This window comes from Ceratotherium simum, chromosome 12 (assembly GCF_057802395.1).
Source record: "Ceratotherium simum simum isolate JZ-2026a chromosome 12, ASM5780239v1, whole genome shotgun sequence".
NCBI lineage: Eukaryota > Metazoa > Chordata > Mammalia > Perissodactyla > Rhinocerotidae > Ceratotherium > Ceratotherium simum.
The window spans coordinates 30,459,964-30,487,547 of NC_141911.1; the positions used below are offsets into that span (position 1 = coordinate 30,459,964).

Here is a 27,584-nt window from a genome sequence, read left to right on the forward strand (position 1 = left end):
GGTTCTTAATGCCTGTGTTCTCTCTTGATAAATCATGATGTGTGGCAGTGTAAGAACCTCAGAACATAAGTGCTGATCTTCTGATTGAAGATAAGTACAACAGTGTTTAATGAGTTAATATAAGAAAACCATGTCAAATCCTACATATATTAATATTCTCTAAAATTCATGATTGCTTTCTAATGTAGAATATCTTAACAAAAATGAAATTTTAAATGTAGCAGCAATCACTGAAAAAAATTGAGGGCATCCCATTTTTCCTCTCACTGTTGGCCTTTATTTATCTATCCCCTTTATTAGAAAAAGAAAATCAAAACCAAAACATTGTATTTCTTTTTCTTACACCAACCAGAAGCAATCTCAAAAGAATATGTGTTGACTCAAGTTTAGAAATGTTCCAGGAAGACAATATTGATGTTTTAATCGATAAATATTCTAATTATCCAAGTATGTCAAAAAGGAACTATGTCCTGGGTGTTTTAGTTTGTGTTCATTTACTGATTTCTACATGATATAAATGCTTTTCTGATACTCTTTTTCAAATGCTAAAGAATTTTTAAAAATCAAAATGATTGATACCTCTCAGATCTTCTGGGTTTTGATGACATTTGTAATAAGACAACCTATATTTAACTTTGGATTAAGAAGAATCTGTCCATAAATGTATGGCTTACATTTTATCAACAGTGTTAGTGTGCTTTACATTCACACAGAGTTTCCTCATCTCCAAATCCACATATCAATTTTTGGTTTTCTCCATGGACACCTTAACCTCAATGTCTCCAAAACTCCATTCATCATCTTCCTTTCCCCTCCTTCTAAAAAAAAAAAAAAAGGCTCCTGCACCTCCTAGAGTCTCTATTTTGGTTAACAGCATCAACATTATATAATCACCCAATCAATAAAATTGAGGGATATCTTAGATATTTAATCAGGTCAACTATACACCTTAGTAACCCATCACTTAATCACCTACCTCCTCTCCGTTTTTACTGTTCCTTCGTAGATGCATGGTTTTTAGTATCTCTCATCTTCACTATTCAGTAGTCTCCCCACTAAACCCCATGTCCCTTAATCCAGGAGTTCTTGAAGTATAGTCCCCAGACCAGAAGCCATCTGAGGACTTATGAAACACTTTAATTTGATAAGCCCTCCAGGTGATTCGAATGATGTTAATATAATCTATGTACTATATGTCCCCTGGATTTGCATTTCTAGAAGACAACATTATCTTGTTATTCCCCTGTTTTAAACCATTCAAGAGCTCCCCAATGCCTAAATGATAACATGCCAACTCTTATGTGAGCTTTCACAAAGAAGCCCCTTTCTCCCGTCTCAGCCTCAATGGCTGCTCTTCTACATAGGCATATGCTGTCCTCCAGCCATAACAAACTACTTGAAGTTCACCCGGTGAGGCTGAGAGGAAAGCAATGAAGTCTTCATATTAATTAGGAGTCATAATGAAAATCATCAAGATGTTCCTGGGTATGATTTCACAAGGATCTCAAAGTGAATACTAAATGGGACAAGCTTACAGGGACTTCGTGACCCATTTAAGAATTGTAATTTAAAGTGGATCATGAGTGCTAGGAGCGAGTTTGAACAGGGGGCAAGGTAGAAATCGGCATTATAAATTGTTTTGACATTTACATTAAGAATGACTGATATATCCTTTGAAAAAAAGTCTTAACAATTGTATAGCTTGGTTATACCAAGAAATATAGATAAAAAGACCTAAATCCAATCATTTTGTCTATTAAAAGAATAAGACTTGACAAATGGCATTTACTCCAAGATTCCAAGGCATGTTGGTGACAAAACATCTATTAACATATTTTTTTATTACTTCATGAGAAAAAGCAAAGATTAGAAGTATTTTTATCCCCATTATGTAGATGGAAAACTGGGGCTTAAACTTTTGTTTGTACCAGAGTAGATAGTTAATAAATGGCAAAGCCAGAATTTTCTCCCAAGCTTGCTGATTTCAAAGCTAATGCCTTTAGTCACCATGCTGCCTTATAAGAAAAAACTTGGAATTGAGACCAAAGAATAGTTCAGTTCCATCAAGAACTTGCTGCTTGCTATAATCATTCTAGGTCAGGGTTGTTATACATTTTAGATTCCTTTGATGATAACTTGTACTCTCCTCATAACAGAAATTTAACTAAGTATTGCCAATATCCAGGCTGAGCTAGAAAAAGAAGAGTAAAACTCACGTCTGATCTAAACTCTTAGCCTAAAATTTTTTGTTAGAAATGAACTGGGTCATTGTTTAGTCTGTTTATCTCTCCTTTCTTCTGGAAAGAACATTCTTCTTCACTTGAAGGAACTATTAACTCATTCCTACCTCAGTCCTGCTGTGCATTAGAGTTGAATCTACCCCACAAACCACAAGCAGTGAAGCTGGGAAGAGCACCTTTGCCCTTCTGGGAGTCCAGAGGTGCTAGAAGCTGGGACCCACCCTGAGGAAGGCGCTGATCTACAACAAAGAAGAAGAAAACCAACACCTACAGAAAAGAAGAGATGAGACAGAGATTCCTCAAAGTGTTCAGGAATAAAGTACTCCAGGAACTAGATCTATCCCTGTGACCTCAGACTCCTCTCAATTCTTCGAGCTAGCGGAGTAATTGCCCAATAAAACTTCAGATAGATTTCTGTCATTGGTCATCAAGAGTCCTAACAAATACAAGCCATGTTTCCAAAACAATATATGCAAAAAGACTAATTTTTATTATTTTTAAAAATTTTTGATTGACCAAGTTTTTGTGTAGAATGACACATTTTATTGCATAAAATATTTGAAATAGCTAAAGTTTACAGCTTATAATGGATTAAACAATGAAATGATTACATTAAATGATTACATTAAGGTAAGTATCAGGGAACATTAAGTTTTTAATAGGAAAACACCCTATGTTATGTACAATGTTATAATTTAACTGAATTAATTTCTTATCTTAGTGCTGAATTTTATATCATTACAAAACTGAGGTAATATAATTATTTCCAAGATGGGATCAGAGCACCACAGTGCTTAACTATGTATGTACATATATTACAATAAGACTCTGTGTATTCACGAAAAGTCATAGAAAATTTTAAAAAACAAACTGATAAATCAGTGTTCTTCATAGATTTTTGCAGATAATTTTAATCCGATTCATCACTGCTGAGGTAACAGCTGTTAAAATAATCAGCCGTGTAAAGGAATTTATGAATAATTGGGTTCATCTTCGGTATCCAGTGTCGAGGAACCAGATATGTTGAAAGATTAAATAAATCTACAAATACCTTGTACCTGTCACTGGAAAAACACATATATACAGATGTTTTAGATTTATTGACGTGAAATATTTAAAATTTTCCATCAAAAAATTTCATTTCTGAGGTAATATTTTGCCATAATTATTATTCAATATTATATTTCATTATATATTACATGTGTATATCATATATATTATATTAAATAGTATTAGTATTAAGATTGCCTCATTTTTATTCCATATCCAAATTCATGCCCATAAAACAGTATTATGTGTTGACCAGGCTCGTCCAGATTAAAACGTGGAGTCTTGTTATTGTCATGCTACCTTCTTAAAGATAAGGGTGTGTTCTTATTTCTGACTTTTAAAGGACAGTATGCAAAATAAAAAATTTAAAGCATACCAAGTTCTTAGTTGTTCATTTGAAAATATTTCCCAGCTGCAAAGTAGCCGCCAAGTAACTACCATGAATGGATTAATGAATTGAAATACCATCTTAGATTCATAATGAATGTCTACAGGAGTGAGTTTAACATTTAAAATTGCTTTAGTGTTTGTCAGTCAACTATTTTAATTGTTGCAGTTTTATAACGGAAGAGCATTTGCCTTTGAAGTCAAATTTGGGTTAGAAAATTCTGTTCTGTCACTTGCAGATCATGTGACCTTGAACAAGCTGTCTAAACCTCAATCTCTTGGTTTCTAACTCTGTAAAATAAAAACTACAATCCCTTCCTCTGGCCAGGCCTTTGTGAAGATTTAATAAGATGATGACACACTAGCAATGCTGTTTGTGTTAATTATTCCCACCACTCTCTGGTGTGTGTGCTCATTTTGTACAGACAATCATTTCCTGTTTCATGCTTATAGGATTTATTCCCAGGGAAAGAGAAAATATGTAATAATTGTGAAAATTCAAACCAGTGAATTTTATAAATCATTCAATTTAGAGTTTATTCCCAGGGAAAGTGAAAATGTATAAAAATGATGAAAAATTGAACTTGGTGCATTTTATAACTTAGTCAGTCTGGTAGTAAGAGTAGTGATGAATGAAAACAATGTGCTATAAAGAATTCTGGAGACTAAATGTGAACATCTAATTTATTCTTTAGCTGATTCTCCTTTCTAAGGGGCCTTGTAAATTTCCCAGTTTTCAGATGTATCTATTTATATATCCATCTATCTATAATGTTGTGAATATTAAATAAAATAAGAACACAAATGTCCTAGAAATCTCTGTATCAGGTTTTCAATGCTCAATAAATGTTGACCTTTTTCTTTGTAAACAATATGAAAATGACACTTTCTGGAGTAGATGGAAGCAGTTTCTATACTATAAAATAGAGTCATTTCAGGAAACAAGAAACTATTTTTTAGCTGTGTCAGTCATCTGGCCCAAAGGACATTAGTGGAAATAGTGATAACTGTTTTAGTCTAGTCCAAACTTGAGCCAGAATGAGTTGAAAACATTTCTACCTGGATTAACTCCTTCATGTCCTCACAGGTCATGCAGCCATTGGTACCATGCCCCTTTTCATCACAGGATCAAAATGGTAACTTCCAGAACTAGGATTTTTTATAATGGCCTCCAAAGATTCTAATAGGAATACCTTAACCTAACTACAAATGTGTTGTCAGCGGTTCAGACAGGAGCAAGTATAAATGACTTTTCCTAGATAATGCATATATATATATGTGGAGAAACAAAGAATGGTGACTTCCACCAAGACAAAAAGGTGCATTTCTCCCATCTTACCTCACTGTTGAGCGCAGGTACTGATAGCCGGAGGACCCACCAGTGCCACCTTTGCTGCCCAGCATTCTGTGCACCATGCACACATGGTTATCTAGGCAAACACACAAATTAACTCCATGGATATTTTTCTGCCATTAGTTCCACAATATTCTGAATACAAGAGATTGGTAATGATTGTTGCTTCTGAGAAAAGGCTCACACTTTATCACTTAGCCATATGGAAGGTTCATGTGTGAGAGCCAGATGAGACTGGTAGGTTGCCTGGCACCCCACTTGGTTCAGGCTACATGCATTTGACTCCACCTATCATTACATTTATCCTGGGAACACAACAGGGTGGAGCAGGGACACATTATGACTTATGAGCCCTCACCACTTTTGTCTTTATGGGTTCCTTCCTCTATGAAAAAAAACTATCAAAATAATATTTTAAGATTGTATTGGCATAAAGATGAATAATTATTATCTATTAAAACATTTTCTTTTACCTAAAGTTCATTTTTTCCTTCTGATTATCAAATAGAACATTTTCATGAGCCCTGCAGGCCCTAGGCATTGTGCCTGCTATGGATAAATTGGACCTGGAAGAGATTAATTGTCAAGGTGATTTTTTACAAAAACAACTCGTTCACACACAAAGGAGGAAAGAAAAGAGAAAGAGGGAAGGAGGGCAGACAGAAGAAGAAACGGTTGGTAAAGCAACAGAATGGGGGAGAAGGAGCTTTAGGGTTGAGGGGAGGACTTACATCTCCATTTGGTCATGAGAGTGTCTATGTCCATAAGAGAAGTCAGCAACTGAAAAGGGACCTGGAATCGAGGCTCTTCCCTAAAGGAAAAATGAGAAGGAAAAGAGATCTAGTCAAGCAAATCCAGTGTGTTAGGAAGAGCTTGAATTATACGATCTGTTGGCCCTGGAAACAAATGTCAACTTTGCTTCTTAAGAGCTATGGCAGCTCTGGATTACTCTCTCAGTCTTAGTCTCTTCATCTCAAAAATGGGGATACTACCACTCAGCTTGGAGCATTGGTTTGAAGAGTCTAGAATATCGCATGTAATATACATGAAGTAACAAGTCAGAGTCACACCTAACGTCGATTCTCATTAAAAGGCAGACACATACATAGTCTCAGGTTTTCCAACTGATGATAGTCAAAATCTTCTAGGCAAAGATATTAAAACAAAAAAGCAAAGACTGCTTTTTATTTCCTCTAATATATTTTTTTCCCTTTTTATAATCTAATCCTTCAACACTCTCAGTACATTTTCTGCTTGGGATACATAAGCTTGAGTGGCATACGTTTAGTAAGAGTTTAGGAAAAGAGTCAAAAGACTTTATTTATGTTGCCAGTCTGAAGAAACAGATTTAAGAGGATTAAAAAATTAAATAAATACAAGTAAGTAAGACATCCAGTAAACATAGGGGTTTTTTTGTTTGTTTGTTTTTTGCTTTCCGCTAGTGTGCTATCCATTGTTCTGACACATTTAATTCATGAAACGTGAAGATGAGAACTTCATATGCGTGAAGTAAGAGTACGTGGATATTTAAGGGACACTTGGAATGCTTTAGACATGAAGACAGTTTTACTTGAAATTGCTGAATCAGTAGAACAGCAGTTTATAAAGTGTTTTCACCTTATCCATTCTTTTTTCATTTTATAAAACAGGAATAACTCCACGACATTGTGTAATGACAGAAGACAGTTCATGACTGAGTTCCTGAGATAGATTAAAGTTTGGCCCTTTAGGACATCACTTGATATTAAGTATGTTAATACTTCGTAGAATTTAATAAAAAGGACATTTGATTAATTTGTGTGTGTATGTGCGTGTTGTAATCTACTCGAGATAAAGTTATACTCTTACTATTTAAAATTTTTTAAAAACTCATGGAACTTCACAATTAATTATTTTCTAAGTTTTCCCCCAAAACTAAATGACTTTTTAAAACTATGCTTGCAATTTATAACCTTTATACTTGATATATTATCTATATCCACTCCTCAATTTTAACTTATACTTCTCTTCGGATTTGCTTTTACCTGTAAAAATATATCATCAAGGCTCCCTGAAGCGCTCTGTATGACAGTCGTCTTTCACCTGCAAGATGCGTAGCAAGTTTTAATTTAATAGGTAATTTAGGGCAGTCTTATATTACTTTGGCATCATCACCTTAAATAAAGTGTTATATGTTTTTTGAAAACAATGTAAGCATTAGTTTAAATTTTTTACCCCATAGCTTGAATTTGGAAAACTCTCATTTAAAACCTTATTTTAATATTAGATTTTAAAAGACAAATTAAATATATGTATATATACACACACACACACATACATATATATATATATATACACATTTTAAATTCTCAAAACCTTTAAATGTCATGTTAGGAAAACCTAATATGGAAACTACTTAGCTTTGATGATAGAACGTATTTTTCAAGTAAAATAGTATGATGACTGACTTGTTAAAAAATTAAGATTTATTCCAAGTTTAATTTGAAAGTAGTTTTTTCTAATTCACTTTAAATTACTTCAAAACACTTGGCTTCAAGGAGCACAACCATATATAAAATCTCATATGTGTGCTCTAAGGAAAGGCTTTGCTCTATCTGCAGAAAAACAAGATTTTGCCAATCTTTACTAAGGGTTTATAGAAAACTGAGGCCAATAACCTTGAAGCTTATAGAATTTAATACTAATTTCATAGACTGCTATGCCTTGTACTTGCATTACAAAAATTAATATTTACTTCTATTCTGCCTATTTCCAAAAGGTTCCAAATAAAAATGAACAGAAAATTTTCAAATAGATAAAAGAGTTAAGTAATGAAAATCTTAACCATACTGGTCAAGTAGTTTCAGAAAATAATACCTCAATATTAATTATGCTAGAAGTCTAAACGTGTGCTTTTCCAGGCCTGTTTGGGAAATTTATTTCCTCTGCCAAGCCACCCTAGCCGTCACAATAGAGTTATTCCTCTCTCTCCTACTGCTACTGTAGTATGTACAACTACACTGCTTGTTTTTGTGTCTGTTCCTACTATTCTGTGAACTACTTGAAAAACCATATTCAATTTATCTTGATATCTCTCATGTCTGACACATATTATGAAAGTTTCTACTAATGTCTTTGAGATAAACTGGACATTTAAACCTGTTAACATAGGGTTATCATTGATAACATTAACCCAATTCTTGTATCTGAATGAAATATCAATTTTCATTTTATTTCCTCCAAGTGAGGTTTGATATTTTGATCTGCACAGGTTGCAGGCAAACAATCCTTAGAATAAAAATACTTAGCTTTACTAAGGAGATGTTCATGACGTTTCTCATCAAATAAAGAGAGTAACACCTCTTTTTGTTTTTGAAATTCAGCCATTTGTTCCTTTTTTTCCTCTGACTCTTCTTTAGCCTTTGGGGAAAAATACTGTATTAATATTCCCAAAAGAGAGAATAGATTTTTACTTTTAGAAAACGTTGCTAGTGAGATATAGACTTGCCCGTTGCAGAAAGGATGTACTTGAAATATTTACCATATCATCTAATGCTACAACTTGGAAATTACAGCTTATGAGAGAAATCTTCCTCACACTTACTGGTTCTATTCTTTTATTTAAGTTTAAATGATTTGTTAATCTCAAATATTTTCTTCACAAATATCATAAGGAAAGAACTCAGATGGGCAAACTGGAGGTAACCACAAGAGGTCAATAATAGTGATCGAATTTTAAACAGCAATTATTTAACACAGGAAGTAAAGTAATTCCACTTAGGAAAAGTTAAGAATTCCTAGTCAGAAAAACTATTAACTTTAGTGAAATTCTCTATTTAGTATTGTATTCTGTAAATACAATTTCTTAGATTTTTCACTCTATATTTTTACTTATTTGATATCTACTGATTTGTTTAAAGAAATCCTTATTTTTTTGCCTACAACACATGCTCTACTTACAACTCAATTACTTGGCTTGAGTCAGAGCAAAAATATGTTAAGCCAATTATCTTCAATTCTTCAGAACAACCACACTGTGTGGTAAGAACTTGTATGCATATTATTGTCAATTAATTACTCAAATATTCAGTAAATGTCAAACAAAGGTGATAGAAATAAAATTATGAGCAAAAATTGAGTCCCCTGATCTCATGGACTTTATTATCTGGTGGGAATAAGACATTAAGCAAATAGTCACCACTGCGTTAAACTGCAACCAGGGCCAGTGGTATCCAGGAGCAGTATAGTGCCATTAACAACTTACAGTGGTAGGGCGGTCAGGAAAGACCTTCCTGAAGAAGTTTTCCTTGAGCCAAGACCTGAAGCATAGGAAGGAGTTCCCTGGGGAAGAACATTCCAAGTCCAGTGATAACATATAAAAGACTCTATGGTAGGATAGTCAAAGAACTAAATTCAGCTTAAAGGAAATTCAGTATGATTGTGCCACGTGAGATCATGAAAAACCCTGTAAACTATGTTAAGAATTTTTATCTTTATCATAAAAACAATGTGGAGACATAAAAGGGTTTTATGCAAAAGGGAAATGTAATCAGATATGCATTTTGAAAAGATCGCTCAAATTGCTGTTTGGAAAATAAATTGGAATGGAGCCATATGTGAGAGGCACATAGAATAGTTGAGAGAATATTCCTTTAGTCCAGGTGGAGAACTATGGCAGTTTGCACTTGACTGATGGTGGTAGATTAAAAACAAATATTTCAGAGCTATTTACACGGTAAAATTGGTAGGATTTGGTGATAACTTGAAGAAGTGGTTGAGGAAGAGGGAGGTGCCAAGGATCAATTGTACATGTCTGACTTGACAAACTAGATGGCTTATAGGAGAAAAACTTCTTCAACTTGGAAAGAAGAAGTTGAACAATAGTGGAAGGAGGGGAAATTTTTTTACGTTTGGTTTTATCAGCCTGTTTTTGAAAGGACCAGGAGGAAATATAAAGTAGGGTGTGCAATATATGATCAGAAATTTAAGGAGCTATCTAAGCTAGAGATGAACTTACGAGAATTATTGGTGGATGAGTAGATATTGAAGCAGTGGGTATAAATGAGTTCATCTAGTGAAAGACCACAGAGACAATACAAAACATCTAAGCCAATGCATTACAAAACCCCACCATTTATTGTTCTGAGAGAGAAAAATGAGCCAATAAAGGAAATAGAGAAATAAGGGCCAGAGAATTAGATGAAGACAGAATGTTGTATGCCAAATCCAAGAGAGAAAAATGTTCAAGAAAGAGTAAGTAGTCATTAGTATTGAATGCCACTGGGAGGTCAAGCAAAATGAAGATAATAAATGGCCATTGGATTTATATACAGGAAAGCCATTTGTGAATCATGGGGCAAAAGACAGATTGGATTGGGTTGAGGATTAGAAGAGGGACAAAGAAATAATTATGCTAACTACTGTCCAGCCTTGGTGGTCTAGTGGTTAATAATCTGCTGCCCAGATTCCTTTCTGACAGGGAACCACACCTGTCCATCGGTTGTCAAACTGTGGCTGCTGCCATGTTGCTGTGATGCTGAAAGCTATGGCTCTGGTATTTCAAATACCAGCAGGGTCACCCATGGTGGACAGGTTTCAGCAGAACTTCCAGACTAGACAGACTAGGAAGAAGGACCTGGCCACCCACTTCCAAAAAAATTGGCCATCAAAACCTTATGAATAGCAATGGAGCATTGTCTTTTATAGCGCCAGAAGATGAGAGGGTGGCTCAAGAAGACCTAGCAGGGTTCCACTCTGCTGTACACAGGGTCACTAGGAGCCGGAATCAGCTAGATGACACTAACAACAACAAACTGTTCTAAATACTTTACAAATATTAAGCTACCTTAATGCTCATAATAATTCTATGAGATAGATACTCTTATTTTCTATTTTACCAACGACGAAAGTGAGGCAGAAAGAGGATAACTAACAGAAGAAGTTCAATGTCTCACAGTTATTAAGAGGTGGAGGTGAGATTTGAACACATGCAGTGTGACTTCAAAGTCCTTGCTTTAAGCACTACCTGACACAGCCTCTCAAGACAGAGAATTGAAACAACTCTTTCAAGAAATTTAATCATGAAGAGAGGATGAGGGGCTTGTAACTTGAGGGAAATGAGGAATCAACAGTATTTTTTTTTTTTTTTTGGTAAGGAAGATTGTCCCTGAGCTAACCTCTGTGCCAATCTTCCTCTATTTTCTGCGTGGGACACCACCACAGCATGGCTTGATGAACAGTGTGTGGGTCCACGCCTGATATACGAATCCACGAACCCCGGGCCACTGAAGCGGAGTGCATGAACTTAACCACTATGCCACCAGAACGGCTTCAACAGTATTTTTTCAAGTGAGAGAAACTTGATATCATCTGAGAGCCAACAGGAAGGACCTAGCAAATATATATATAAAAGCAAAGGGAAAATTATATGGCTAAATATATTTGGTTAACTGGTCTTTTGTGTGCCTACTTCTGTCTAGAATTAGTCATAATAAATTTTCAACAGAAATAAAAAGTCTATTAATCTCATCTATTTAACACAGACAAAATCTTATCTACAATGAACTCAATTTAATATGATTTATTGCACATAAATAAAATCAATCATGTAATATATTTCAAGAAAATGCATTTGGAAAGAAAAATGTAAGAAAAATGAGGTTAAGAGAAAAGTAGAGAATTGTTAAAATAAAATTCCCAATGCTTTTTCTGTAGTAAACTTATATTTACTTAAGGCATCATAAATACCTGAAGTTTTGTGAATTCTTCTTCCAGCCCTTTGACAATATTTTCTTCAAACTTTCCCCAGAAGTTAAATCCATGTGGCTCTAGACCTGGTGTTCTTTCCAGCCATGCCTTAAGAAAATATTATTTTTAAGTGAATACGTTGCAAAATTTAATATATGTAAAATATGTTGTAACTAACATTTATGAACTTGAAACAGGAAATCTTCAGTTTTGAGAAAGATATGTCATAAGTTTTTCATTTGTAACTATTTTCTCTTTCCCTTCAATTTCTTCATTTACAAAATACCAGTCTCTGACGTTTTACTTTCTTAATCTTTAAGGCTATCATATTAATAATGTTTACTCTTAATTAAGACATATTATTATAGAAATCTCAATTTTGTTCTGTAAATCTATACACATACCTAAACATTGTTTTAATGAAGTCTTCTGCTTTATCTTCAAAATACTTTATGTCTTAGGAACTGAAGGAATTATGGCATGTATAAGACATGATTTCTTCTAACTGCAAGAGCATGGTATACTTAGCAACTTTGAAATCAACTGACTACCCAATTATTTTACAATTTCACAAGACTTTTAAATCCAGAAATAAAATTGAATTCATGCATCTCTATGGGTTCTCATTTAACCTATTCTTGGTTTTGAAATTAGCTTTGTGATTCTTTCGCTCCCTATCTTTATAAGCCTTTATATGGCATTATATATAATATATTAACCTAAATCCACATTTACAATACTCACAGGATTAGTGAGCAGAGTATAATTCACTAAAAGAAAAGTTTAATTTGCAAAAGAAATGCTTTGTGGAGGAAATCAAGGCTACACAATCCTTATTTAATAATTTATTTATGAAGAAACAAATTAATAATTCCTCAAGACTATTTATAAACCCCTGGGGAATTAAGATATGAAGAGAAATAATTCCGAAGAGTACACTCTTGGTAATTTAGTTTAATTGAGAAAAATACACAACTTGTGGAACTTTCCAATTATGGAATATTTTAAAGAAATAAAGCTCAATGAATAACTACACTCAGTTTAAAAATCAGCTAATTAAATGTTGCTGAATAGGAATGTTTAAAAAATTCATTTTAATAAGATCAGGAGGTTATTAAATATTAACGTATCATTGACTATATAAATATTTCTGAAATTCTCAAGAGTTCTTAATATTTTAAATATATTTAAATTAGTTGAATTTGTGAGTTTAAGTATTTTTATAAATTCTTTTCCGTTTTTATTTCCAATAAATGAGACCCAATTTTGATACGAGTTTTAAAATTCTGATCTAGCAAAAGCTAAATTAACAAGATGTATTGAGTAAGATTTTCAAAATAGTATTTGAGCATGTACCTCCAATAGCTGCAGAAGTGTCTTTTCCTGCTCAGACTTGAGTAGCAGTTCATTATCTTCTCCTTTGAAGTTATCGCGGTAATGTCTTCTGTTATAAGAGACTCGCAAACTCGGAAGAACACCGATCTTGTTTTCCAGTAGCCGGAACTGCAGACTCTGGAAGCCTGATGCTGGAGATAAGTACTCTCTTTGAGAATAAATGGGGGAAGGGAAGAGAAGAAACAGGAAGTGATGGGTTGAATTTGCAAATCACTGCAATGATTTCTGTTGTGAGAGGTTGTCAGTAAAACAAGATATCACCAAGAACACAGACACACAACTACCTAGAGTTGGACTACAATTTAGACCGTTCTGGAATAAGGAAAACGAGCTACTTAAACATTATTGTCACTGTGAGTCAATCAATTTAAAGTTGGAATGTTTGTATAGTTTGTGAAATAGCATATGTGTGTGTGTACGTGTGTGTACTAAGTCTTTTCCTAAGATAAAGACAGGTGGACATTGAGCAATATTTTCTATTCAACAGCGCTAAAAGATTCTTTATAAATATTATTCAATCCCTCCTAAAAATTACATTCCTGGATATTAGCATTAATTTCACTACCTCATATTATTATGAGCACCAGTGAAACTCTACAAGTAAAATGAATGTGATGTTGCCTAGCACAAAATAGGCAATCAAAAATGTTACTACTCCCACCCCACACAACCACCCAATCTCTTACATCCTTGTAAATTTCCTTCATCTAATTTGTACTAAGACTTCAACTTTTTAAAGCCACCACAAAGGAATTCTACTACTTTTCCTTTGGTTGTCAAACATGTTGGAGACACTGTCTATTACATCATTGAACACACCTGATGTTCTTAAGAACATTTCTTCTCAAATTTTGGTATGAAAAATGCTTTTTTTGATATATATATGGCTTTGGCTGCCTGGAAATGTAGAGCTAAAATTTATAGTTCAATCCATAACTTATACTGACTCTTTTGGTGACATGCTTCCTTACACATCACTCCTATTTCCCTTTATTTTTAGTTTTTAATTTCTTTAAAATTTAGTTACCTGTATTATATCAGCCATTTTAGCCATTTTGGTAAGTTGTCTAAAATCCTTTTTGGATAAAAACAGGGCAGACAATGATGAACTGAAATTAATTGGTCATATTATGTTTGTATGTAAAAGTGAGTGATGAAATGTTTTTAGTAACTTAAATTCTTTGTGATTAAGACTCTCAAGTGCTTATACTGACAAAATGTCAGTAGAACAGGCTCCTCGTGTCACACAACACATATTCTCCTTTTACCCCAACAGAATAAGAAGGTAAACCCACTGCATTATTACAAAGCCACAGGTGCACACCTGAAGTCGTTGAAGTCCAAGGGTGTCATCGTTTCCAGAATGGAAAACTGCTGGACCAGTAGTTTAAGGATCACCACCACTCGGTGCATCCGAGTAACAACCTTAAGCATATTCCTTTCATTCCTGACCTGATGGTTAGGAAATGAAACACTGAGTAATCAATTCTAATTTTTAGAAGATACAAAATAGACTATAAATAACAATGCATTCTTATTCCTTTCATCTCTTTTTTAATGCAGAACATTGGAACTAAAATTTGCCATAAGTATATGTCGAATTAATAGCAACTCTGAATTGTGTGCAAGGAATGTCTGCAAAATCAGAATCGTTTTTCTTCCTTTAAAAATAGAAAACTATAGGGGCTGGCCCCATGGTTTAGCGGTTAAGTGAGCGCGCTCCGCTACTGGCGGCCTGGGTTTGGATCCCGGGCGCACACCGACGCACCTCTTGTCTAGCCATGCTGAGGCCCGGTCCCACATACAGCAACTAGAAGGATGTGCAGCTATGACATACAACTATCTAGTGGGGCTTTGGGGAAAAAAAGGAGGAGGATTGTCAATAGATGTTATCTCAGAGCCGGGCTTCCTCAGCAAAAAGAGGAGGATTGGCATGGATGTTAGCTCAGGGCTGATCTTCCTCACAAAAATAAAAATAAAAATAGAAAACTATATGGAAACAAGGTAGAAGTAAATTCTGGAACACAGCTCCCGCTGATTTCAAAGCAAATTTCTCTCAGTTTTGCTTCAAAGAATAAAGTTCAAGGAAACGTGGAAGCTTCTGGGTGAAGATTAAGCAACACTTAGACAAATCTGCTCTTCGCTGAGGGTCAAAGTTGCCATTGACATCAGCAGGAATTGTTGTCACATATATAAGAAGAGAATGGTCTGTGTATGGATGCCTTTCTTTTCCAGCCCCTTTTGGAGCAAAGGCTCAGAGGTAGAGGACCTAAGGGAGTGTCCTGTGTCGGGAAGGCGTGTGGGAACAGAAAGCAGGCTGGGAGGCGGGAAAGTGCAGTTCAGATTTCTGCAATCACCCGACGCTCTGTTCTGCTCTTGATCCTCCTGGCCCTTTTCTTCTGTATTTCCCGCCTTCTGGTCTCTTTCCTCTTTTTCTTCCTCCTGCTCCTCTTTTCCTACCTTCTCCTTCTCTTCCTGCTTCATTTTCCTCATTATTGTTCCTATCGTCCCACAGCAAATATTCATTAGAAATACAATTCTGGTACCTATTAATTAAAGAATCTATATTAGCTATCCTGGCAATCTACCATTGTTTATAACAACATTTTTTTAAGGGTAAAGAAAAATTTTTTTTTTTCAGTTCTAAACAAGGGGCCACAAATTGAAATTTTAAAGGCACTGGAAAATAGGACTAAACTCTTGTCCACTTGGAAAGCTTTTTTTTTAAGTAATAATTCCACCATTTGGTGTTAAAATTTTCTCATTAATAATATTTTCTACATTCCCCAAGAAAAATTAGGAAACTAATTTTGTGATATAATAACTCACATGGCCATTCTGAAAGATCTCTCGAACAGAATCTAATTCCCAGAGGATTTGCTTAAACCAGAGTTCATAAGCTGCAATCAGAAAACCATTGTCAATGGGAAAGTTATGGGAGCCTCTTTGACTATAATTATATGAAAAACACAGTAAACACATTGAAATAGAAATAAAAATGTAATTTAAACATCAATACATGCCAATATAGCCCTATTTTTTATACTATAAACAAATATTAGTTATAAAGTTATAGTACCCTCCTTTAATTGAATGTTTTAATACGCCAGGCATGTTATCTCTATGTTTTATATTTTTTATTTTTACATTGCTTTCTCTCAACAAATGTCTTGTTTAGATCTTTTAGGATATAGCACACAATCAAATTCTAACTTCCCGTATGGAAGCTGGAGGTATGGGGAGAAGCAAAGTAATACTCAACTTCATCTCTAAAATTAGAAACTGACATTCACTCACCTAATGAATATGACAAAGTTTTGGTTTCTAGGGGCTTAGAATATTATGAGGAGGAAAAGCTTATGAATAGTTTAAAACTTTGTCACATTCATCTATTTCCCTCAGATTCTAGCATAGTGTTTGGCATATGATAAACACTGGGTGATTATGTTATGAATAAATGAATTAAATAGCCAATGTAGTCATTAGTTCAGCATAGAAAATCAATAATCTCAGAGATGTCTAGTGCACTCTATTTGGTGCTATTGTGTGGGTAAAGGCTATGTTTCTGTACTAATTAGGGGAATAAATTACAACTTTAAGTTACATTTATGGAGATATCCAGGGATCTAATTTTCATTTTTGGACAAAGAGCAAATCAAATATTTCTTGATCAGTTTATGTATCTATTTTTCAGGTTTAACTTTGTGACTAGTCCCATGACCCATTGACTACATGTTGTAACTGAAGGATGGGAGAAGAATCTCCCTATCAAATAATGATGTATGCTTATTATGTGCTATACCTTAGGCTAAGGGCTTAAAGCATATTATCTCATTTTGTCTTCACAAGAACTCAGTGAATGAGAAGATACAGCAATTCTCTCCATTAAACAGATGGGGAAATGGAGAGAATTATTGGTCAAGAAACTTGACCAAGGTCACACAGTTTATAATGGTAGAGATGGGATTCTAAACAATTTTCTAATTCCAAATTGGTGCTACTCTGCTATGATTTCTCCCCTATTGATTTTGTCTTGGTATGAACCACCAACAAAAATGTCAACACAAAAACAGGAGAAGTAACACATTAAACCAATTGTTTTCTGAGATAGGCAGGAAGCTAGATATGAGCTGGGAGCAAGGTCACTCCACCAAGTGCAGTGTCCTAATTACCAGACAGTGGCTCTTTGGACTTGCAACACTCCCCCAACCCTGACTGAGAGTAGCCCCAAGCCTTATTATACCCTCATTTGCATTGCGGTTTTGAGCCCCCTTGTGGGGGATCAAGGCCATGACAGTTCCGGAGATGCCTACGTAAGCAAAAAATCTCCCCTTCCTGACATGGGGGTGGAGACAATGCCCCCATTGGCCCACCTTCCAAGACCCTTACCCGCCCCAGGACCTCATCTTCCATAGCCACTGACCACCAAAACTTCCAAGCAGTTGCTCACCTGGGGCCTGCCCGCCCCTCCCCTTGGGGGGTGTACTTTCGCTTTGCTAATAAATCCTCCTCTGTCAAAACTTCCACTGTGTGTCCCCTCTCAAATTCTTTTGTGTCTGTGGACCAAGAACCTGGGACCTCACCGCACCGATCTGACTGGTGCCGGTGACATTTCCATCTTTAATTCTTTTATCTCAGAGTTGATCATTTTAGCCAGTCAGTGAAGCAAACCACCATTTGAGGAAAAGACACAAAGAATTGGTAGGGAAAAGAAACATGTCTAGAAATTGGGCACTGACTGGCATGAGCCATTGGGCCCTTGTCAGCCAGAAGACAGTATTATGACACCAACAATCTTAGAGTAAATATTAATATTTGGGGGTTATAGAACATTTTAAGCTACATATTCATGAAATTTTGCACACAATTTCAAAGAGTTCAGAGACTGTCTAAACTCCCAAAGTCATGGACTCCTACGCTAAAAACCCCAGCCCAGAGGTTAGAAGTCTAGTGAAGATAAACACATATTTTAGACAAAATTTACATTTCTGTTCAGTACCAGATTTATATAGGATTATGTAAAATCACAATAAATTTGAGTGATCTCTTTCTTGGAAATAGTTTTTTAAAGTTCCAAGTTGAAAAATACTAATATCTTAGCTTGCAAATTCTTTGTGAATTTCAAAGGAGAGAAAGCCTCCTTGGACTTATGACAAAGCTCAAGTCCTACTGGATCACATTAGCAGTGTAGTAACACAAAGAAGACTGTTACAAATCCCAGAAAGAGGTTCTATGAGAATTTACCTGGCAGCAAAATATTTTCAAGCATTTCTGAGAAAGGTGATTCCTTTACCTTTCACCATCTTATCATTAAAAGAATTGTAGCTTTCCTCATTCTTGATGGGAAATGCCTGTGGGATAGTTAGTGTTCAAACTTTTGTGCAACTTACCTTGATGAGTTATGATAAAAAGATGTTCATCATGGATTTTATTTCCTTTTATTTCACTTTGAAGTTCCTGTGCATTCAAAACCTTTTCCAGCTTTAAACAAAAAAATAGAAAGACTGATTTTGTACAAACTTCCAGTTATAAGATGAATAAGTTGTGGGGATCTGATGTATAGCATAGTGATTATAGTTAATAATACTGTATTATACACTTGAAAGTTGCTAAGGGAGTAGTCTTAAGTGTTCTTACCACAAAAAAGAAATGGTAATTGTCTGATATGTTGGAGGTATTAGCTAATGTTATGGTGGTAATCATTTTGCAATATAAAGTGCATCAAATCAACATGTTGTACACCTTAAACTTACACAATCTTATATGTCAATTATATCTCAAAAAAGCTAAAAAAGACAAAAGAAAGACTGATTTTTAAGTTGCGGAATTTTTTTAACAAGTTTCATAAGTAGAATACGACACCGAAAAAAATTCCCCCAAATTCCCAAATTCTTAGAAACCAATCTATTTTCTTTTAAACAATTAAGGAGTCTTGTCATAAAGAGTGAGCTGAATTTATGATTTTTATTCTTTTCAGAAGAAATTATATTCAGTAGGATTCTATCATAACAAATGCTACTACGACTCATTGAGAAGTCATATCCCTTCTATCTCTTGAAATGAGTATGATAAAAGCTTGATAACTTGGCTGACTGTGTATCTTCTTTTCTTTTATTCCCCCAAAGTGTCTATTCTATGAAGATCTTAACATTTTTATCAACTCATCCTTAGAAATCCATCAATGAAGGCATCAGCGGCTCTAAACATTTCGCTTCTTAAAAAATATAGAAGGCAAACAGGCTGAAATTTACCCCAGAATAATCTCCAAATATCTCCTTTGTTAACATCTCTCTTTTATTTATTAATGATTTCAAGAAAACATGTACCTTCAACATTTCTACTTTTTTATAAGAGATTTAAAAGAAAATTTTTTCTGGATACATTTGCAACTATCTAGGCTAGGATTTATTGACCATCTCTTGTGTATACAAGTTGTGCAATGCCTGTGAGCTACACTTTATCTTCTCATTTACAGTCTTTTGCACAGACTCTGCATTCTCTGCTTTTACGGTAACTCTGCCTGAGAGGTGAATTTTCACATATAAGACTCTTGAATTGTTCTATCAAAAGTTGAAAAAGCATACATTTATATGAATAGGGATATCTTTAGGTCCAGAAAACTATTTGGTGATTGAGAAAAAAAACGAAAACATGAAAATGTCACTTAGCAGAATTTAGTGCCTACTAATGGAAGCTAAACAGTGTAAGGACTCTGCCACTTACATGCAGGTAGTTCCCATAGATAAGTCCTCCTTTGCTGGCTCTATTCACACCCGTTTGTGATTTGTCTTCTTCACTGCCTTCTACAGATAGTTTTTTAAAAGTATATCTGCAGATTAAATAAGTGAGGAGAAAAAAATAGATCTTGAGAGAACACAGTAGCTAATAATATGAGTGACTGAAATTCTTATTGCTAATTTTTTTTAAAGTAGATTATTAAAGGAATAAAGTTGGCAGTTTTCAATGCTCTCAAAATTCAGAAATTAAAGTGTTCATTCTTGCCATTTCTAAGAGCCTGACCATACTTAGAATAGAGGTAAATACTCACCCAAAGTTGTTTCCTAGAAATGGGCACCCACTCATGGTGAAAGTGCACTGGCTGAGAAGCACCAAAGTTGGACTCTACAGCTGCCTTTTATGTATCCTGCCCACCCTGCACCAGCCAATCAGCTCTCTCCGCGTGCTGTTAGCAAGGCTCGCAGTTCAACTGGTACAGAAGCTGAACCTCTGTAAACTTTAGGGTGGATTTACATTGGGGATATTTTGTTTACTGGGAGAGTGAGTATTGAGCCAAACTGAATCATTTGACTTGCCAAGTTTCACTTTTATATCCAAAGTAGCAAACATTAAATCTAATCAATAGAAGCCAAGTTAAATAAAAAAGATATTTAACTATTCTATTCCAAAAACACATATGGTATAGTGTTAGGATATATCAGATGATGAGATTGTAAAAAGCAAATTTTTATTCTTTCAGTCTTAAACTTGGATACTCTTACAATGGCTAAGCCAAAAACTGAACTTGAATGTCTCCGGGGAAAGCAATTCATTATATAACAGAGGCAAGGTACATACTCAAATCCCATTTCCATCCCATCCTCACAGTTCTTTTGGCTTAAATCCCATCTAATAATCAGCAGCACATAGGCTGCTGTATTATATTGGAACTTAAATGGACATTATTAATTTACTGCTCACCTGTGGCATACCAATTATAGGACAGTGGGAGTCATCCATATTGGGGTACTTGGTCTGCAGAGAATTTAAAAACAATAATAATGTGCCCACAATTCTAAACAATGTCAGTGATAAAATATTCTTCTTAGAAAACATTATTTATTCACCTAAATTCTAAACAGTTGCTTTGAGGACTAGGGACCCAGGACAGAAGGTCCATCACTCCATCCTTAGGACACCAGTGCTACTCACTAAGAACCACACATAGACAGCACTTCCCTTTTATTTCACCCTCTAAAATGGTCAGTTTATGTGTAATTTAGCAAAGTAATTAGAAATCAGAAACTCCTTTTCTAGTCTTGGCTCTACCACTGACTAATTGTGTGATATGGGGAAAATTGCTTTAACTTCTATACATATCAACTTCCTCACCAAAAGAAATGAAGGTGTTCAACATTGATTGTAATTTCAAGTCCTGATCCACCCTAAAATCCTGACCTTATGACTCTATAATAAATTATAATGTTTAATGCAGTTTTACAGAAGATACATGAAAATGCTACACTATAAGAGAACTGGGAAATCATCCAAGTCACATCCTAAACTCCTCATATTCTCTTTGGGTTTTTTTTTTTTTTAAAGAGGTTAGTATTCTTTTTTTTTTTTTTTTTTTTTTTTTGGCAGGGAAAGATTTGCTCTGAGCATCTGCTGCCAATCTTCCTCTTTTTTTTTTCTTTTTTTTCCCCAAAGCCCCAGTGCATGGTTGTGTATCATAGTCGTAAGTCCTTCTAGTTCTTCTGTGTGAGCCACTGCCACAGCATGGCAACTGACAGACAAGTGATGTGGTTCTGTGACTGGGAACTGAACTCAGGCCACCGAAGTGGTGAGAGTGCTGAACTTGAACCACTAGGCCATCAGGGCTCGTTCCTCTTTGGGTTTTGACAGATGACTCTAGCACTTGCTTACACACTGGATAGGAATATGTCTGCAGAAGAGGCAGAATCACTGTTTCTAGTGCCCTGGCCTAGAGTGTCCAGAAGCAGAGAATGTTTAATAGTCCTTCTTTCTCCACTTGGTTGTTCAACCGGGTATGTGTTTACAAAGATTACAGCCAAATAATTTAGTCTACTCTCTTTAAGCCTTTTGGGCTGAGAAGTGCTCTTCATTTATTGGTCAACATACTAGTGAAAGAAATAAGGAAATGTTTTTTCACTATAAGTTAGAAAAATTACATATTTTAGGAGCAAAATAGTTTTCTTTCTTTTTAAAATAGCATTTTGCTTAGATCTTTTAAGTAGTGTTAATTCAGTGGTTTGCCCTAGCAACACAGGAACTGATTATACAAAGATTTGAATTTAGTGCACTAGAGAAATTGTAAGCTAATCTCAGCAAAGCTTGTTTCTGTCAGCCAGGAAAGTGACTATAATGACAACCCTCAAACACATATATTCCCATTAATTTTTTCAATAGAAGTATGAAATTTATGACTGGTTATATTCTGTTTGGCATCTTGCCAATACTTAACAGATTGGAGAAATTTTTCTTCATGATCAGCTTTAAAACTTCTATAATCAATATAGTATTTACTGCTCCCAATATATTTTATGTACTGGATATTTTACACAAACCTTATAGAAATATACTTTAACTCAAAGAATCAAATCTAATGGTGAGAACTTCAGGCATTATAGCAGGTAAATAGAGGAGAATATATGGATATAGGCAATGATTTACGGTAACCTTCTAAATTCATTATATGCCCATATGCTCATAACTTTGTGCACACATGGATTACAGAAGGAACGTTCTAGAGGCAAGATTGGCTGATGAACATGCTTAGAAGACAAATCATGACCAACTCTGAGCCTAAAAAAACCACCTAATTTGTTTTGGAAATAAAAATACTGAAAACTTGAGAGACAAAATAACCTTTTTTCCTCAGATATGTAATAAAACAATATGGAAAGAATATCAAAATAAATTAAGACTGTTAAAACCAAAGCTTATGTCTCTAGTTCTTTCCTCATGATTTCTAAGGTTAGAATATAGAGAAGAAGTGAGCCTGTGAGATAGAGGAAAGAGAAGAATTAGCAGGAACTGCTATTGTGCTAAATTTAGAAAGTGAATAGGAATTTACTTCATTCTTTCAGCCATCACAGCATTGGTTGCTAACAAATGACCACGTGTCATCTATTGTGGAATGTTACATTCTCTTCTTTTACGTAACCCTCAAAGCTTAGAACTGCTGCAATTCCCCCACCTCTACCCAGCAACCCAGCTGTTCACATTTTTCCTACTCAAGGGTTAAAGGTTGTGGCAGACACAGAAACACTAAACCATGAGAGGAGTTCTCATAGATAAATGTTCCGGCATCCTGTTTTTCAAGAGATAATTCTGAAGGCACTCTGAACCCTTCTCCACATACCCTAGAGGAATCCCCAGTTGTTTACAGTGTTGACCTGAATAATGAATCTTTCTTTTGGCTTTTTCTCCTTCCCTTCCTGTCTCCCACTGCCTATTCCCTCATTACCTCTTCCTGGGAACACCTCTTAAATAAGTTCTCTCCCCACAAGTCCTTGTCTCAGGCTCTGCTCTGTGGAAAGCCAAATTCATATATAAATCTCTTATTCATCATGAGATCTAATACATTTAGTAAATCAAATAGTTACTTTCTGTTTTTCAAAATATTTTTCCTTTCTAAGCAAAGAAGGTTCTAGAAACATAGCAGCCATTCAATAAGTCATTCATTTACTTTGTGAATTACCATTTGTTGTATGAAGTAGTTTATCATTGTTGTTGTTTTGTTGGTGGTGGTGTTTGGTTTCATGCCCACAGATGGGAGTCTGAAGAGAATTAAAACCCCTTAGCTCCGATCTAGACATAGTCATACAAGCAGGAGCTTTTCAAAGCCTCTTTGACAAAACTCAGGAACGGCCATCAGTAAATAATGTTTGCTCAGTTGTAATTATTATGGCCGACCCAAGAAAAAGCATAAAAGAAACTATAAGGATGCCAATTTCAAGGGAAAGGGTACTCATGTTGCTAATCGTGGATCAGTTAAGGGATTATTTCCTTCCTCTGTGTGGATTAAAGATGATTAGTTTCCAAGGCATAAAGGAAAGAATTCTTGGGAGATGTGTTTATGTAAGGTTGCTCTAAGCCACCTTGTAGGTAAAGAAATAGTCGTGCCTCACACCAAAAGCATCACAAAGGAGCCAGGAACCAGGGGACCTTTTTTTACCTTGGGCTATGAAATGTGGTATTTGTGGAGAAATGCTTACAGATAAACTCATATTTTATTTCCTTATTCATTAAAAACCGTGAACATTATAAAAATAATTCCATTGAGATTTTAAGCGCAAGTTGTAGAAATTTTAAACACAAGGTTGTAAAAACTGTTTTTGTCCACTATTGGTGCTATAATTTGTAGTAAAACTCCAATGACATTTTAACATTCATTCTTTCCACATCAAACATTGTATATTGCCATTTAAAATTTTTCAAAAAATCATGCTTTTCATTTGATTATAATTATATAATAATGATAAAATAAAAATTATATATAATTATATAAAAATTATATAATTTCACAGAATTTTTAAAATTAATGTAATAATTGTAAACATGAAATTGTTGAAAATTATCTATATAGAATGAATTGTATAAAAACAAAGTTTGTGATTCAATCTCTATGTATTACATAATTTTAAAAAGTACTAAGAACAGATTTTATAATCAATCACATAAGATCAATAAAATGATCAAAAAGTTTAGGTACTGTGGCCATAATATACAGTTTGAATTATAGGAAATTGTTAGATTTGTAGGTCAGAATGGTTGAAATCAGCAATTTCACATGGTTCGTCTTAGTGCTTAAGACTAAACACAAAAATACTATTAAAGGGGGCTTTCAAGTCAGGAAAATTTGCAAAACTGCTCAAATAGACAAATCTGTTCTTTGAAAAGGAAGAGGTAAGCAAATTCTAATGCTACCAGGATAAACTTATATGTTTAAATGTTCAGCAAAGCCTGCATAACGCCTAAATTTATTAGCAGAGAACCCAAGAGTTCACACCCTTACAACAGACTGTGTAATTTTCAGATTTCATTTCCCATCACCTCCCACCCAAACATCTAATAAATCCAAAGCATAGAGACTAAGTTCTGGAATCTCCTAAATTCTCCATGCTGAAAGTGATCTCTTTGCCCCACTGCCTACTGCACTCTTACTCATTCTTTAAAACACATTTCAAATAGCACTTCGTCTGGCGTGCTTTCTATGATATCCCCAGGTGGGGTAATTTCTTCCTCCTCAGTGGTTCAACAAGACTTTTTTTGTATTTAAATTCTTGGTGCTTACCACATTTAATTGTTATCATTGAGTTTTGTGCCTGACTTGCTCACTAGGCTGTATTTCCTCCAGGAAAGTTTGTGTGTTCTTCCCTTGGAATCTTCTGCACCTAGCATAGAGCTCATAGGAAAATAAGAACACAACAAACGTTTCTCAACAGAGGTAAATCTCATCATTTGATCACTCTTTGTTATGCAGAGTCAAAGAGGAATTTAAAAATCTAGGTATTTAGCAGAGAAGTAGCCTACTGATAGTATTTAGAAACATGAGAAGGAGTAAACATAGATAACCTATGAAGAAAGTCAATGAACTTTGTTTTAAAATTATGAAGCTTCAGGTATTATGGATTATATTTTTATGCCTAATCTCTGCATACAGGCAGATCAGTAAGTCAACAATTTGCTAAGCACCTTCTCAGTAAAAGTTGTTCAGGTGCTGCTATCTTCTGAACATTTTCAATTCTCACGAGTCCGAGATTAAATCGATCACTCCCAAATAATTGAACAATATTTGTGAAATGACTTGCACAAAGGGATGGAGAAAATGCAGTAAAGAGAAGGAGAAAAGAACAATGCTTTTGTAATGGTTACGATATACCAGACTTTATGGTAGAGTTGTTCCATAGGTTCATGCAGTTAGTCCTCTGAGAACTGAGGCTACATATGTTGGTAACTGATAGATCCAGAATGTAAAAGAGGACTGTCTCACTCTGAAGTTCTTGCTCCTACATAGGCTGCCTTGTAATTCCCAACTGTTAGACTTCAATAACATACTGTGAGATAATAGAAAATACACACTGGTCTCCACCCTTGGTTCCTGGTACAGAGCTCCTGAAACCCTTATAATTTCCTAAGTGATAGAACACTAGGAAAGTGATAAGAACACTAGGAACATCTTTTGTTCTAACATTTAGTCTTTGATCCCAGCTCCTGAAACCCTTGTTGTTTCCTGGTTAATAGGAGTGTTTTTTGTCCTAATGAGGCAACTCTGTGTGGGCTCCTAGATGGCTCCTGGATGACAGATGGTCACCAGAAAGAAAAAGACATGATTAGAAGCTTGGAATTTTCAGCCATGCCCCCCCATTCTCTTGAGAAGGGGGAGCAGGGCTGAAAATGGAATTAATGATTGATCATCCTTACATGGTGAAGCCGCCATAAAAATCCCAATAGTGTGAGGTTCAGATAGGTTCCAGGTTGGTGTACAAGTGGAGGTGCGGGAAGAGTGGCACCCTCAGAGAGGGTATGGGAGCTCTGCACCCCTTACCACATACCTCGCCCTATGTACCTCTTCATCTGGCTGTTCACCTATATCCTTTATCATATCCTTTAATAAACTGGTAAACATAAGTCAGTGTTTTCCTGAGTTCTGTGAGCCACTCTAGCAAATTAATTGAATCTGAGGAAGGCGTCATGGGAAACTCCAATTTGTAGCCAAATTGGACAGAAGTTGTGGGTAACCTGGGGACCTACTCCTTGCCATTGGCATCTGATGGTGGAAATGTGAGTGACCACAGGTTTGTTGCCTCCCATCTGCTTAATCTGCAGTTTAATTTCCTGCCCACCCTTTTTCCTGTTCTGATTTGACGTCCAGGTAGGATTTTAAAGTCTGCCTTGGTTATAATAACAGTCAGGATTTCCTCGAAAAAATAAGAGAGAATTGCTTGGTGTGAGGAAAAAACCTCCACACATTTGGTGACCAGAAGTGAAGTGTTCCATGTCAAAGTAAAAGATACCCAACTGGTGGAAAACTGAGTTTTCCTTTTTACCTTTACTGATTCTTCTCTTTATCAAGGATTAAGTCCCATATTTTGCATTGCTATAAGTCTAGGAATACCTTTAATTATCTTATGCAATAAAAAAATCAATTTTTACAATAATGATTTGTTGATTTGACTTTGATTTTAACTTTTATTTTATTATGTAACAAAATTGTGATAATCAGAATCTGACCTCTATGGCAAGTTGACTAGTTTCCCCAGGAAGTAGGGTACTTGTGAGAGAGTAGGTCTCACTAGTTTGAAATTTGCTTCAAGGCTTGGGTCTGTTTAAACAGCCAAATTGGAAGAAAGGTATCCAAAGTTAATAGGTTAAAATATCAATATTACATCTAAAGACATGTCTCTGATGTAACAACAAGCACTTAGTATTTTGTACATAGTATTTTTTATTTCATAATATCCCAAATTTTTAAATACAGTCTAGGTTTTAGAATTTAAAAGTCACTTAGTTCCATCATCTATCCAATAATGGAGAATCTTTTAAAATAGTGTACCAAAAGATAAATAACCTTAAATGTTGATTTAAATTATATTTATTATAAGTTTTTAAAAATTTGTACTGAAAACATTCTCACTCAGAATATTAAGCATGATGACTATGTTACAAGCAGTGTTCTAGGCCCTAGG

At 35.0% G+C, this 27,584-nt stretch overlaps 1 protein-coding gene across 1 annotated transcript; it reads right to left on the minus strand.

Annotated features, from left to right (window-relative positions):
- Positions 1-2,634: 2,634 nt before the first annotated feature.
- On the minus strand, positions 2,635-20,237 carry TDO2 (tryptophan 2,3-dioxygenase). The gene is made up of 12 exons (XM_004420950.3): positions 20,201-20,237; positions 19,876-19,981; positions 18,543-18,633; positions 15,982-16,052; positions 14,477-14,604; positions 13,114-13,300; positions 11,758-11,865; positions 8,321-8,430; positions 7,056-7,115; positions 5,763-5,842; positions 5,017-5,107; positions 2,635-3,304 (listed from the first exon to the last, which is right to left on the minus strand). Exons 1-12 carry the CDS (start codon positions 20,233-20,235, stop codon positions 3,151-3,153), a joined length of 1,221 nt encoding a protein of 406 aa, XP_004421007.1. The 5' UTR covers positions 20,236-20,237; the 3' UTR covers positions 2,635-3,150.
- Positions 20,238-27,584: the final 7,347 nt, after the last annotated feature.